Raw genomic sequence first — 13,920 nt, 5'->3', positions numbered from 1 at the left:
ACAACAACGCAGATAAGCATAAACAACTGCTGCTGAAGCAGCTGCATGCACTGAGAGGGCATCTCGTCGCGAGCTAGCTGCTGCAGCTTCGCAAAAGTTGTTCCCGGCAGCAGCAAAAGCTGCTGCTGCAGCAGCTATTGCTGCTGCTGCAGCTGCTGCAAGTAGCAGCAACTCCGCTTTGCTTGCTAGTCGAAGCTGCTAGCCGCGTTTCTGTATCAATCTTCCTGCTGCTCTTTGGGGCCCCCAACCTTGTGAGGATGAGGGGCCTCCTAGTGAAGCCCTTGCGTACACCAGACCTGCAGCGCAAGCGGCAGCAGCAGCAGCAGCAACAACAACAGCAGCAGCAGCAGGGTCGAACTCTGAGCTTGAAGCAGCAGATCGAGCAGCAGCATCAGCAGCAACTTATCCCTTGGAGCAGCAGTCAGCCTCTCAGCGCTTCTCTGAATCGCGGCTTCAACTCCACACCCGGAAGCAGCAACAGCAGCAACAGCAACAGCAACAGCAGCAACAGCAATAACAACGCGAGGCCCTTTCAAGGGGGATTGATCTCCTCCCCCTCCCCCTCGAATGCGGGGCCCCCTCCCGACTGCGTGCCTTTTGAAGACGTGGCGCAGCAGCTTCTGCAGAGAGGTGGTGCGGTGTCTGTACACCTGAAACCCTATTAGGGTTTAGGGTTTAGGGTTTAGGGTTTAGGGCGGAAGTTTTAAGGGGTTTGCGAATTTTAGGGTTTGGCGCCCCGAGTGTCGCCGTAAACCCCAAGGTCAAGGGTTTGGGATTGTTAATAGCTGCTTATGGATATGGATTGTTTAAGGGTTTAGGGTTTAGGGTTTAGGGTTTAGGGTTTGTGGGGTTCAGGTGCGGTTCGACGATTGCGTTTCGGAGGTCTGAGATCTTCTCGCGGTTTATTTGTTGGGAAATTTCCAGAGAGTTTGAAGGCGTGGAAGCTGCCGCTTTCTATTACTAGGGATTTGCCTGCAGTGAGGCTGCTGCTGCTGCTGCTGCTGCTGCTGCTGCTGCTGCTGCTGGTGCGGATGCGGATGCTGATGATGTGCCCGCTGCTGCAACGCAGCACCCGGGCTACCCGGTTTAGCAGCAGCAGCAGCAGGAACAACTGCAGCAACTGCAGCAGGAACAGCAGCAGCAGAAAGAACAGTAGCAGCAGCAGCAGCAATGCTTTGTGTCGCTGCCTGCTGTCTGCTGCAGCTACCAGAAACAGCAGAGCCGCATGTCGTCGCTGCAGCAGCAGCAGCAGCACCGTGGCGTCTCCGGGACTCATCCGATGTGCTGCAGCCCGAACAGCAGCAGCAAGAAGAGCAGCAACAGCAGCAGCAGCAGCAGCAGCAGCAGCAGCAACAACAACAACAGCAGTCTCCTCCCCCCACCCCGGCGCGGCGGCCGCAGCAGAAGACATTTATATCTCGGAAGAACGACGTGGATGCCTCTTGCTTCTTTCTGCTAGTTGAAAACCAGGTAGCTGCAGCAGCAACAGCAGCAGCAGCAACAGCAGCAACAGCAGAAGGGCTAGCAGGAGCAGCAGCAACAGCAGCAGCGGTAGCATAATAATAGTAACTCGTGGCATTGGTTGGGGTGTGAATGCCTTTTCGTGTGAATGCATCTGCGTCGAGTTTAAGCTCCAGGGTTTAGGGCTTAGGGTTTAGGCTTTAGGGTTTAGGGTTTAGGGTTTAGGGTTTAGGGTTTAGGGTTGTTTGCTGCGTGTAGGGCTCTCTGGATTTGCTGCCTGTCTCCGAGTGGCTAACATTTGAACGCGCTGCTGCAGTGCAGCAATCCACTCCAGAAGAGTTAGAGTCGAGGGTACGCCTGCTGCTGCTGCTGCTGCTGCTGCTAGTGCTTCTGCGGCTGCTGCTAGTGCTGCTGCTGCTGCTAGTGCTGCGTATGTACGTCTTCCCTCTGGTGCTGTAGTTAATGCGTGTTTGGCTTCTGCTGCTTCTGCTTATAGATCTGCTGCTGCTGCTGCTGTTGCTGCTGCTTGTACATATTTTGCTGTTCCTCCTGCTGCCTGAGCGTTTGCCTTCGATTTGGGGTTCGGGAGTGGTTTGCGGTTTAGGGTTTAGGGTTTAGGGTTTAGGGTTTGTGTGCAGTCTCGCGCGCAAGCCTCTCTAGATGCAATGCTTACGCGTCGTGCTGTGGGGCTGCGGCGAGGCAGCGACAGCGAAGATGACAGCAAGAGGCCCAAAGCAGCAGCAGCAGCAGCAGCGGGAGTACTTGAAGATGAACTCGGGCTTGAAAGGTCCTTCGCCCTAAAACCCTAAACCCTCGCAAACCCTAAACCCTTGAAATCTACTAACCCCCGTATACACGCACACACACGCACACACACACAAACCACAATAAACCCTAGCTTTCTGCTGCACTCCGACCTGCTGCTGCTGCTGCTGCTGCAGTGCTGAGTGTGCAGCTGCTGCTCTCTGCTGCGCTTCTGCTGCTTTTGTTGTTGTGTACAGACAGAAAAAGAAGAGACTAAAGAGTTTCCTCAAAGACAAAAGAGGTGGAAAGGGAGCGGCCAACGAATACATCGACTCGTACGTCACAGCAGCAGCAGCAGCTGCAGCTGCAGCAGCAGCAGCAGCAGCTGCAGCTGCAGCAGCAGCAGCAGCAGCAGTTGCAGCTGCAGCAATTGCCTCTCCACTCTATCTACAGGGCACAAAGCGAGGGCGAAATGTTTGTTTATTACTGGAAGTGCTCAGGTGTAGACTCATGGCGGTTTTTGCTACTGCTACTGCTGCTGCTTTTGCTGCTGCTGCTGCTGCTGCTGCTGCTGCTGCTGCAGCGCTTTGAGCATTGGGAATCTGCGGCAGGAGGCGGTGAGCTGGGACTTCGAAGACGGAGAGCGGAGCGATGATGAGGGTGGAGAAGCGCCGCAAGAAGCAAAAGAAAATGCTGCTGCTGAAGCAGTTGAAGCAGACCCTGTAGAAGAAGAAACTGATGAAGACCCAGAAGACCCTCTCACCTCCTTTGGACAGGTTCAATTCCTGCTGCTGCTCTTGCTGCTGCTGCTCTTGCGGCTGCTGCTGCTGCTGCTGCTGCTGTTGCTGCTGCTGCTGATGGTTCTGTTGCTAGTACTGGTGCTGGTGTTCTGCTGGTGATTTTGCTACTGCCGTTGCTGTTGCTGCTGCTGCTCCTGCTGCTGTTCGCATGCTGCTTGTTTATGCGTATTTATTTATCTGTCTATTTATTTATTTATTTATTTATTTATTTATTAGATTTCTTTAATTTATTTTGTATCTTCGCCTTAGAAAATGAAGAATTTGTTGGAGAAGGCGAGGGATGAAGAGGCGGACGCAGAGCTGCACCAGTATGACTCGGAAGACGACGACGAAGTACGTAGCTAGCTAGCTAGCTAGCTAGCTAGCTAGCTATCTTTCTTGCTTACTATCTAGCTAGCTAGACAACTGGGTACCTGTCTGTCTAGCTAGTTTGTTTGTATGTTTATCTGGCTATCTATGTACCTATCTATCTATCTAGCTAGCTAGCTAGATAGCTAGCTGTCTAGCTAGCTAGCTGGGGTCCACCTGCCTAGCTAGCGACGGAGGGGTGTATTGGGGGTCTCTGTTTTTGAGGGCAGCTGCTGCTGCTGCGTTTGCTGCTGACTAGCTCGCGGCCATGCTGTTGCTGCTGCTGCTGCTGCTGTTTAGGAGGGCGCTGAGGAGAAAGCACAAGACGGGCAGACAGGGGGCCCTGGGGCCCCTGGGGCCCTCTCTTCAGACTCCCGAATGGCTGCTGCTGCAGTGTCGAGGGGCCCCCAGGGGGGTGGGCCCCAGCAGCAAGAAGCAGCAGCAGGCAGCGCGCAGCAGCAAATAGAGACGCAGGAAACGCTGGAGGCAAAGGTGGTTCGTGTTATGCAGCAGCACATGGGAAGAATGGCGGTGAAGGTACTCTAATCAAACCCTAAACCCTAAACCCTAGACCCTAGACTAGACCTACGAGGCATACGCTGCAGCAGAGATGCAGAGACAGCCACATGCTGCTGCTGCTGCTGTGGTGCTGCTGTTGCTGCAGGACTTCATGAGCGCATTTAAAGTCAAGGAGAAGAACGACGACTTCAAGCGTATTCAAGTAGGGTTTAGGGTTTAGGGTTTATGGGCTGAGAAGACAACACTTGCGGTTTCAGTTTTAGGGTTTAGGGTTTGGGGACTCTTCTCATTCGTTTGTAGACACTTTAGTGTCAAGGATTTAGGGTTTAGGGTTTAGGGTTTAGGGTTTAGGGTTTAGGGTTCGGGCTGTGCGCGGGTGTCTCGCACAGGCGGTGGTGCACAAAGTCTGCAAGATGGAGGCGACGGAAGACAAACAAAAATTTATTATTCTCAAGCCCGAGTTCAGATTATAAATCTTCACAAACATACTACACAAATCAGGGGCCCCTCCAAGACGAACTCAGCCAGGGCCCTCTTTGGGGGCCCTTCCTTGGGGGCCCCCTTTGGGGGCCCTCTTTGGGGGCCCTCTGTGGGGGCCCTCCCTTGGGGGCCCCCTTTGGGGGCCCTCTTTGGGGGCCCCTCCTTGGGAGCCCCCTTTGGGGGCCCTCTGTGGGGGCCCTCTTTGGGGCCCTTCCCTTGAGGGTCCTCTGTGGGGGCCCTGTTTGGGGGTCCTCTGTAGGGGCCCGCTTTGGGGGCCCTTCTTTGTGGGCCCTCTTTGGGGGCCCCCTTTTGGGGGCCCTTCTTTGAGGGCCCCCATATGGGGCCCCCCAGTTATGGCTCCCTGTAGGGGGCCCCCGTAGGGGCCCTCCTCTTTAGGGGCCCCATGTAGTAGGGGCCCTTGTTAGGGACCCCCCGTGGGCGTTCCCATTTGGGGCCTCCTATGAGGCCCCACATTAGGGGCCTCCCTTGGGGCCCCCCGAATAGGGGCCCCCTATGAGGCCCCACAAGTGTTACTGGTGTCTCTGTTCTGGGGGCCCCCCTATGTGGAGAGGGTTGGCTATTAATGAAAGGGGGCCCTACGAATGTTCTCTTGCAGCGAAGGAATATTAACTAGGAAGTGCATAGAGGGGCACAGCAACTGCATGCGAAGACGTTTTTTTCTTTTCTTTAATATATATATATATATATTATATTATATAATATATATATAAAGTATATATTTTCATATATATTGGACTTGGGGGATGTGGCAGGGGCCTCCGGGTTTGGAGTTTGGGGGCCCCAGGGGGGCCCCCCATTCTTCAGAGCAGAGCGTCTCTGGTGAATTGTGTGTCTTATGAATTGAAATATAATTTTATTTTCTTTTTGTTGTTGTCAGAGGGGATTAGAAGTAAAGCAGCAATAGGGTAATTAATATGCAGCATACGAGAGGGGCTGAGGCTGCAGCAGGCATAAAGCCTTAATATATAGTATTAATATAGGTGTGCATACACCTCAATATATGACATATATTATTATATGTCATACATTATATTATATTGAGGTGTATGTACACCTTGAAATCAGAGACAAGGAGAGGAGGAGCGTCTCTTTAATGGCTGGAGCGGCAGACAGAAGAACAGGTTTCAGGTACAAGCGAAGTGTTATTATTTTGATGCTGAGGATATATTATCTCATTCGGGTAGTATTGTTAATTAGATTAAAGGAGAATTATTAATTTTATATTAATTAATTATTATTTATTATTTTTATTTTGAGAGGAGACAGAGATAATGCAGAAAATATAAGAGTAAGAGGTGAGGGCGGCGACAGAGACGAGTATAGTAGAGATCTGTCTATCTATCGATTGCTTGAAATTGGGTTTATTGAATAACTTAAATTAATTAATTAAATTAAATTAAATTAAATTAAATTAATTAAATATTTATTCTATATTTTTACAGATTGAACTCCGGCGTTTGTCTGCGTCGGCTCTGCTCGCTCGCTATTGTTGGGCGTCGAATTTTATTTCAGAGAAATACCCTAAAAAGGGCAATTAAAATTAATAAAACAAAATAAACAAAATTATTTATTTTAAAAATAAATAAATAAATTATTTTTCAAGGAAGATAATGGATGTTTCTTCTCCTGCCCCGTACGCCCATCGCCTCTCTCAAGGTCACCCCCGACTTTTTGGGGCTGAGGGCTGGGTAAATAGCTGCAAATTAATGCATTTAAATATTAATTTAAATTATATTCCCATATTATATTTAAAAAAACAATTAAAAATAATCAGCCAACTGAAAAAATACTGCAACTCCTCAGGCTCACCTCCCTATACACCTGCTGGGAGCCCCCCTCTCGACTGGGGCGGGGCCCCCAAAGGGCTGCTTAGGGTTTAGGGTTTAGGGTTTAGGGTTTAGGGTTTGAGAATGGCTGTGAAGGGGAAGACTGGACAAGCTGCAGCAGCGAAGGCTGCAACAGCAGCAGCTGCAGCAGCAGCTGCTGCGCGCCCTCAAGAGATTGGGCCCCGAAGGTTGGGCGCTCCTGCTGTTGATGCAGCAGAGAATGCTGCTGATGCTGCTGCTGTTCCTTTCAGGTGCTGCATTGCTGCTATAGTGGCACAGCCGGGGGCCGGCCTCCCGAGCAGCACCCCTTCGTCTGCAACTGCTGCTTCTGCTGCTGCTGCTGCAGCGTCTGCTGCTGCTGCTGTTGCTGGAGATGCTGGGAAGGGCAGCCCTGCTGCTGAGGAGCAGGAAGCAGTTGACTGCTCCGCTTTGCTGCTGGCTGCAGCAGAAGCAGCAGACGCGAGAGCAGAAAGCCCTGCCCCTTCTTCCGTGAGCGCAGCCGCAGAGATGTCTCCGCTGCTGTCGTATCATTCATCCGAGTTAGGGTTTAGGGTTTAGGGTTTAGGAGGACATTCAGGTGGCTCCGGGGCCATAAGCCTATATATGAAGACTCTCATAGTTTAGGAATTGAAGTCTAGGGTTTAGGGTTTAGGGTTTAGGGTTTAGTGTTTAGAGTTAAGGGGGTTTAACTCAAACCCTTCACACGGTTTCCTTAGGGTCAAGACTTTGAGGTCTCCCAACCGGTTTAGTAATAAGGGATGTGCTGCCTTTAGGGGTTTAGGGTTTAGGGTTTAGGGTTTAGGGTTTAGGGGTCGGTTTGTTTCTCTTAGGGCCCTCGCGGCTGCCGCGTTGTGATTGCATGCGAAGAAGAGGTCTTCGCTTACGCCAAGAGGAATTCTTTGCTGAGCGACAATAAAGCAAAGGCCCTTGCAGACATTGCCGTGAGGGTTTAGGGTTTAGGGTTTAGGGTTTAGGGTTTAGGTTTTTGGTTGTTTAGGGTGTTTAGGGTTTAGGCTTTGGGGGTTGGGGTTGCTTCGAGCTTGGGGGTTAAACCTGCTCAAGAGCGTATGCGCCCATAGTCTAAAGGACTGTAGTTTGCTTTGTAAGGTCTAGGGTTTAGGGTTTAGGGTTTAGGGTTTAGGGTTTAGGGTTTGTCGGTATGTACAGCCTGGGGAAGTCGCTCGAGTGATATCCGTGTTGGTGAAAGAGTATGAATCGGCAATAAGACAAACAAAGGCGAATGCTTTGGCGCAGCAGCAGCAGCAACAACAACAACAACAGCAGCAGCAGGCAGAAACAGCAGCAGCAGCGGCAGCAGCGGCAGCAGCAAAGGAGCCCCTGGACCTGCTGCTGTGTCTATGGGGTTTTAGCTGGCAGCCGCAGCTGCTGCTGTCCTTAGAGGCAGCAGATTTAGGCTTAGATTTTTTTCTTCTTGTTGCTGCTGCTCGCCCGGAGGAAGCAGCAGCAGCATTTGCTGCAGCACAAAGCAGCAGCATTGCTGCTGTCATCACTGCAGCAGAAGCAAAAGATCCCAAAATCGCTGTAGATATACTCGCCCTCCAGGACTGCACCAAGTCCGGAACCCCCTCTCAAGCAGCAAGGGTTTAGGGTTTAGGGTTTAGGGTTTAGGGTTTTAGGGTTGGCGATGTGCATGCCTAGCATATGGGGGAACATGTTTAGGCCCTTTAGGGTCGTATCACAGGTTTAGGGTTTAGGGTTTAGGGTTTGTATGAGCAGGAGACACCAGGAAACCCCCGATTTGTTTCTGAATCGGCTTGTTGCTGCTGCTGAGGAGGTCAGCAGACACCGCGAGGTGTACAGGCAGTACCAGCAGACAATCCCTGTCTTGTCTTTTAAGGCGCTGCAGCGGGAAGCAGCAGCAGCAGCAGAAGCTGCTGCTGCTGCTGCGGCTGCTGCTGCGCCTTCTTCCGCCTCCGGTACTACAAAAACAAGCGCAGCTCAGCAGCAGCAGCAGCAAAAGCGGCAGGGAGCCAAACGGGAAGGGGCTGAAGCAGCAGCAGCTGCCGAGCACGCTGCTGCTGCTGCTGCTGCTGCTGCACCCTCTGCAGCAAACAAAGAAGAAGAAAAGCCCCAGTAGGCCAGACAGACCTTTGCTCCTCGTGGTGGTGTGGTGTCTCTAACTTTGCTGCTGCTTGCTTCTGTATCCGCTATCCCTAACTACACCCCTTTCTGCTGCAGCAGACTGCCGCCTTGCTGCTGCAGCACCACGGTCTGCTGCCGCTGCTGCTGCTGCTGCTGCTGATGCTGCTGCTGCCAATGCTGCTCCTCCCCTTGCTGTTGCCAATGCTGCTGCTGCCCTTGCTGCTGCCGTTTTGGCTGCCGCTGCTATTGTAATGGATGCTGCTGCTGCTGCTCCTCTAAGAGGTGCTTCTGTTGCTGCTGCTCCTGTAAGGGCTGCTGCTGTTGCTACTGCCTGCTGCAGGGTTTATTTGTCTCTTGCGGATTCTGTCCCTCCTGAGGAGACATCTGTGAGTTTGCTGCTGCACTGTTTGCTGCAGCAAGCAGCAGCAGACGCAGCTGCAAGGTGAGGACTGTCTCCTATCGGCAGAGAGAGAGAGCAGCAGCAGCAGCAGCAGCAGCTTTAGAAGGAGCTGTTGCTGCTGCGGCTGCTGTTGCTGTTGCTGGTGCATTGGCTGCACCTGCTGTGTCACTGTTGCTGCTGCTGTTGCTGCAGCAACTGCAGCAGTTGCTGCTGCTGCTGCGCTGCTGTGGCTCCTCAGGCGGAAGCAGTCTGCTGCAGCCGTTCTCGCTGAGAAGACCACGGAGGACTGTGAGCAGCAGCAGCAGCAGCAGCAGCAGCAGCACGCTGAACAGGAGCAGCAGCAGCAGGAGCAGCAGAAGGAGCAGCCTACGGATGGGGGATCGTGTGGGATCGTCTCCAATCCCGATCCCAGTAGCCTAGCAGCAGCAGCAGCAGAAATTGAAGCATCAGAAGCCTCTATTCCTGTTGCGTATCTGCAGCAACTGCAGCAGCACAGGAGACCCCTCCTGCGGCAGTAGGCGGCACCCTTTATCCTCCTGCTGCTGCTGTTGCTGCTGCTGCACAGTTGCTGCTCTCATGAGTGCGGCTGCCTTTGCTGCTGCCATTGCTGCTGCTGCTTGTGCTGCTGCTCCTTTAGCTGCTGCTGTGCACGCTGCATGCATTTGCCTTGCTGCTCCTCGCCGGGTATCTTCGTTGGTGTAGCCGCTTTCCTGTTGGTGTTGCTTCTGCAGCTGCTGCTCCTGTTGCTGCTTCAGTTGCTGCTGTGCTGCTGCTGCTGCTGCTGCTGCTGCTGCGTGCATTAACGTGTAGGATGGCGCTGCAGTGCCGTGTGTATGGATTCTTTCCTCACATGGCGGAGCCTCAAGTTGAGCATTTGCTGCAGCTGCTGTCGCTGCAGCAGCTGCTTGCTGCTGTGGGGCGGGGCTCTACTCCCGAGTGTCTGGGCAGCACCCGATGCGTCCGGGAGACGATCCCAGGGGATCGGTTTCCCCACATCCTCGGCTGTCTCCTCCGCAGCGGAGAATATACACTCGAAGGCACCCTGCTGCAACGCACAGGAACCTTGCTGCTAGCGGTCTTCCATAGGTAATTCCTTCTGCTGCTGCTGCTGCTCGTGCTGCTGCTGGTGCTGGTGCTGGTGCTGCTGCTGCTGCTCGTGCTGCTGCTCGTGCTGCTGGCGGTGGTGCTGGTGGTGGTGGTGGTGGTGCTGCTGCTGTTGCTGATGCTGCTGCTGCTGCTGATTGTGCTGTTGCTGCTGGTGCTGGTGCTGATGATGCTGCTGCTGCTGCTAGAGCTTCTGCTGCTGTTGTTGGTGTCTGTTTTTGCTTCTTTTTTCGTTGGTCTTTTTTGTTTGTTTTTTTCGTCTCTGTAAAATAAACAAATCCAGAAACAACAAATGAACGAACACCAGCAGCAACAGCAGCAGCAACAGCAACAGCAACAGCAGAAGCATCAACAGGAACAGCAGCAGCAGCATCATTAACAGCAGCAGCACTAGCAGCACCACCAACAAAAGCAGCAGCAGCAACAGTAGCAGCATCATCAACAGAAGCAGCAGCAGCTACATCATCAACAGAAGCAACACCAGCAGCAGCAGCAGCAGCAGCAGCAGCAGCAGCAGCTTATTATTGTTGTTTTCTTTTTCAGGGCAACGAGCAGCAGCACATCTCGGGGGTGTTGGCGGGGTGTATCGTCAGCTCCACTGAGGAGTTTTAGAGTGTGGAGGTCTCTGTACAAATCTTCAAAGGCCAGCAGTTTATTAAAATGTTTATTAGATTTACCAGCAGAGACCCACGGAGCGCTGCGCTCTCGTGAGGTGTACGTACACCTCAACTCAACAGCTACAATCTTCTTCTCTTCGCATGCAGCAGGAGCAAAGCTGAGGTCCCTATACACTCCAATCGAGACAGAAACAAACACAAAAACTGGAAGGACGATACTCAAATTTCAACCAAGTCCGCCAACAAACCCTAAACCCTAAACCCTAAACCCTAAACCCTAGGGGTAATTGCTGCACGTGTGGAAAGAAAGGAGAGTGAAGGCAAAGGGAGCGCCTGGTGCTGTTGCTGCTGCGCTGCAGAAAAAGGTGCTGCTGCTGCTGTGGCTGAGGCGGAGGCAGCAGCAGCAGCAGCAGCGGCGGCAGCAGCAGCAGCAGCAGCAGCAGCGACACCATTATCAACGAGGGAGTGGAAAGACTGCCGCGTGCTGCTGCCCGAAGCAAGTTGCTCTTTAAGAAGAGACAACTGTCTCCTGGATAACTGCAGCAGCTGGGCTGCAGCAATAGCCTCTCTGCGACAGAAGCAGCAGCAGCAGCAACAGCAGCAGCAGCAGCAACAACAACAATCTCAGCACCAGCAACAGCAGCAGCAGCACCAGCAGCACCAGCAGCAGCAGCAGCAGCAACAGCAGCAGCAGCAGCAGCAGCAGCAGCAAGATGCGGACAAACGCCATCCGTTGCCCTCGTTAGAGACACTAGAAAGAGCTTCTGAGCTGTGTGCTGCAGCAGAGAAGATAGCGAAGCAGCAACTGTCTCTTTTTGCTGCTGAGTTGCAAGGAGGTTGCCGCCTTGTTGTTCGTCTTACTGCTGCTTCGCTCTTGGGGTATCTGCAGCAGCAGTTGCAGCAGCAGAGCGCAGCAGCAGCAGAGTGCTGTGCAGAGGAACCGGAACAGCAGCAGCAGAAACAACAGCAGCAAGCTGCCCAGCAGCAGCAGCAAGAACAGCAACAGCAACAGCAACAGCGGCAGCAGCAACAGCAGCAGCAGCAGCAAAAGCCACCATCACAGCAAGCACGACAGCAGCAGCAGCAACGAAAAAGCAAGCAGCAGCAGCCGGACGTTCAGCAGCAGCAAGACATGCAGCAGCAGCCAGAGGGTCAGGAGCAGCAAGATCAACAGCAGCAGCAGCAGCAGCAAGACCAGCAGCAGCAGCAGCAGCAGCAAGATGCTCTGCCGCAAAGGAAGCCTGAAGCAGGGCCTCATACAAACCCCCTTTTGGGGGTCCTTGTGGAGATTTCAAGCCCCAGTGGTGCGTTCCTGCTGCTGCTGCTGCTGCTGCTGCTTCTGTTCTTGCTGGTGCTGCTCCTGCTGCTGCTGTTCGTGCTGGTGCTGGTGCTGCTGCTCCCGCTGCTGCTGTTCTTTCTGCTGCTGTTGGTCTTGCTGGCTCTGCTGCTGCTGCTGCCAGGGCTGTTGCTGTTGCTGCAGCTGCTTGTGCTGCTGCTTCTTTCTCGTTTGCTGCCAGATTTTGTGTTATAGTTGGTATTGCTGCTGCAATAGCTGCTACAGCCGCCGTTGCAGCAGCAGCAGCATCCGTTGCTGTAGCGGCTGCTTTTGCTGCTGTTTGGAGCGCGAGCAATCAATACTTGCTGCTGCCTGTCTAGCTTTCGGGTGTATGCGCAGGTCGGCTGCTGCAGGTGTCTCCTGATGGGTCTCTGTGGCAGCAAAACCCTCAAGAGCTGTCTCGCGAGATTGCTGCTTCTTGGAGGCTTGCGGAGGCTGCAGCGCAGCAGCAGGAAGCAGCAGCAGCAGCAGCAGCAGCAACAGAGGGAGCGGCAGCAGCGGCAACCTCGGCAGCAGCACCTGCAGCAGCAGCAGTAGCTGCTGCAGCAGGCCCGGGAGTATCAAATGGAGCCTCATCAGCTGCAGCAGCCTCCGCAGCAGCAGCCTCTGCAGCAGGGGGCGCTGGAGCACCACCCACAGCAGCAGTAGGAGCACCAGCAGCAGCAGCAGCAGCAGCAGATGAGAAGGGTTTGCCTGCAGGTCTACGCTTAGGGGCCTCTCGCCTTTGGTTTGGCTGCAGTGAAGACGCTGAGGTGTACAGACGGCTGCTGCCGTGCGGTGCAGTCATTCGAAGAACCATATCTGGCAGAGTTGAAGTCTTCCTACCCGTACAAACTTCCTGCTGCTGTTGCTGCTGCTGTTGCTGCTGCTGTTGCTGCTGCTGTTGCTGCTGCTGTTGCTTCTGCGGCTGAGTCTGTTGCTGCTGCTGTTGCTTCTGCGGCTGAGTCTGTTGCTGCTGCTGGTGTTGCTGTTGCTGGTGTTTCTGCTGCTGCTGCTGCTGCTGTTGCTGCTGCTGCTGTTGAGACTGTTGCTGCTGCTGCTGCTGCTGCTGCTGCTGCTGCTGCTGCTCATGATGCTGCTGGTGATGCTGCTGCGGATGCCGCTCCTGATGCTGCTGCTGGTGTTGGTGCGGCTGACACTGCTGCAATTTCTGCTGCTGCTGCTCTTGCTGCTTCTATCGCTACTGCTGCTATTGCTGCTGTTATTGCCGCTGCTGCTGCAGAACGGAGACTACTTGTCTCGAGTGCCTCTGAAGGCTGAGTTTGCTGCTAGCTGCAGCAGGCGTCGGGTGTCTCCTTTGATAGAGAGGTTGGGGTCTCTCTACGATCTGCTGCCGCAGCAAGCAGCAAACAACCCGCTGCTGCTGCCTGCTGCTGTTCTTAGCGATCCCTTCGACTTAGGTAAACTGTTTGCATTATTACATAACTGCAGCAGCAGCAGAAGCAGCAGCAACTGCTGCTTCTGCTGCTATTGTTCTTGTGCTTTCATTGTTATTATCACTGTTAGTTTACTATCGTCATCATAATATATAGTATAATATATAATATATAATATAATATATTTATATATATATATGTAGATATGTATATACATATATATAATAATTATACAGTTATTACTATTGTTTTATCATATGATAATATTATTATAATTCTATATATTTTTTTAATATAATAATATTATTGTTATAATAATTACTACTCTTTTATGATTATTAACAACATATATTTATCGTATTATAATATTATTATTATTATTAGTTTATGACTATTATAATTTTATTATAATGATATATAGTTATATATATATAATATATCTATTTATATATATATAGTATATATTTACATATATATATATATATATATATATATAGGGAGAGTTTATATACATGCACACACATACATGCATACGTACATGCATACATATATATATATATATATATACCCCTATATAAGCATATATATATAACTATAGATATTTATATATATCCATAATTATATATATGTTTATACACATATATATATATATATATATATACATATATATATAGATACACTCATATATATATCTTTATCTATAAATATACATATAGGTATACATCTTTATATATACATATAACTTTATATATAATATATATATAATATATACATATATATATATA

The 13,920-nt window shown here is 51.5% G+C and overlaps 2 protein-coding genes across 2 annotated transcripts in view; both read left to right on the top strand.

Annotated features, from left to right (window-relative positions):
• Positions 1 to 257: 257 nt before the first annotated feature.
• EAH_00012480 (hypothetical protein, conserved) lies at positions 258 to 4,345 on the top strand (the record flags this gene model as incomplete). Its single annotated transcript, XM_013394680.1, has 11 exons — positions 258 to 633; positions 856 to 977; positions 1,204 to 1,470; positions 1,720 to 1,812; positions 2,100 to 2,248; positions 2,463 to 2,540; positions 2,789 to 2,981; positions 3,255 to 3,338; positions 3,654 to 3,890; positions 4,018 to 4,074; positions 4,262 to 4,345. 11 exons carry the CDS (start codon positions 258 to 260, stop codon positions 4,343 to 4,345), a joined length of 1,740 nt encoding a protein of 579 aa, XP_013250134.1.
• Positions 4,346 to 6,283: 1,938 nt separating this feature from the next.
• Positions 6,284 to 13,920, top strand: part of EAH_00012470 (hypothetical protein, conserved) — a gene marked incomplete at both ends in the record, with an annotated part of 17,387 nt that continues 9,750 nt past the window's right edge. Inside the window, 11 exons of the mRNA XM_013394679.1 lie at positions 6,284 to 6,688; positions 7,030 to 7,140; positions 7,367 to 7,773; positions 7,937 to 8,293; positions 8,643 to 8,744; positions 8,941 to 9,216; positions 9,513 to 9,788; positions 10,350 to 10,513; positions 10,783 to 11,727; positions 12,099 to 12,511; positions 12,982 to 13,159. Coding sequence (XP_013250133.1) covers positions 6,284 to 6,688; positions 7,030 to 7,140; positions 7,367 to 7,773; positions 7,937 to 8,293; positions 8,643 to 8,744; positions 8,941 to 9,216; positions 9,513 to 9,788; positions 10,350 to 10,513; positions 10,783 to 11,727; positions 12,099 to 12,511; positions 12,982 to 13,159 — 3,634 coding nt within the window. The remainder of the gene's footprint in view (positions 6,689 to 7,029; positions 7,141 to 7,366; positions 7,774 to 7,936; positions 8,294 to 8,642; positions 8,745 to 8,940; positions 9,217 to 9,512; positions 9,789 to 10,349; positions 10,514 to 10,782; positions 11,728 to 12,098; positions 12,512 to 12,981; positions 13,160 to 13,920) is intronic.

Source organism: Eimeria acervulina, genomic scaffold (assembly GCF_000499425.1).
Source record: "Eimeria acervulina Houghton genomic scaffold, Eah_scaff69, whole genome shotgun sequence".
Lineage (NCBI taxonomy): Eukaryota > Apicomplexa > Conoidasida > Eucoccidiorida > Eimeriidae > Eimeria > Eimeria acervulina.
Note: the sequence above shows the minus strand (reverse complement) of the source record. Positions and strands in the feature narration are given on the sequence as shown.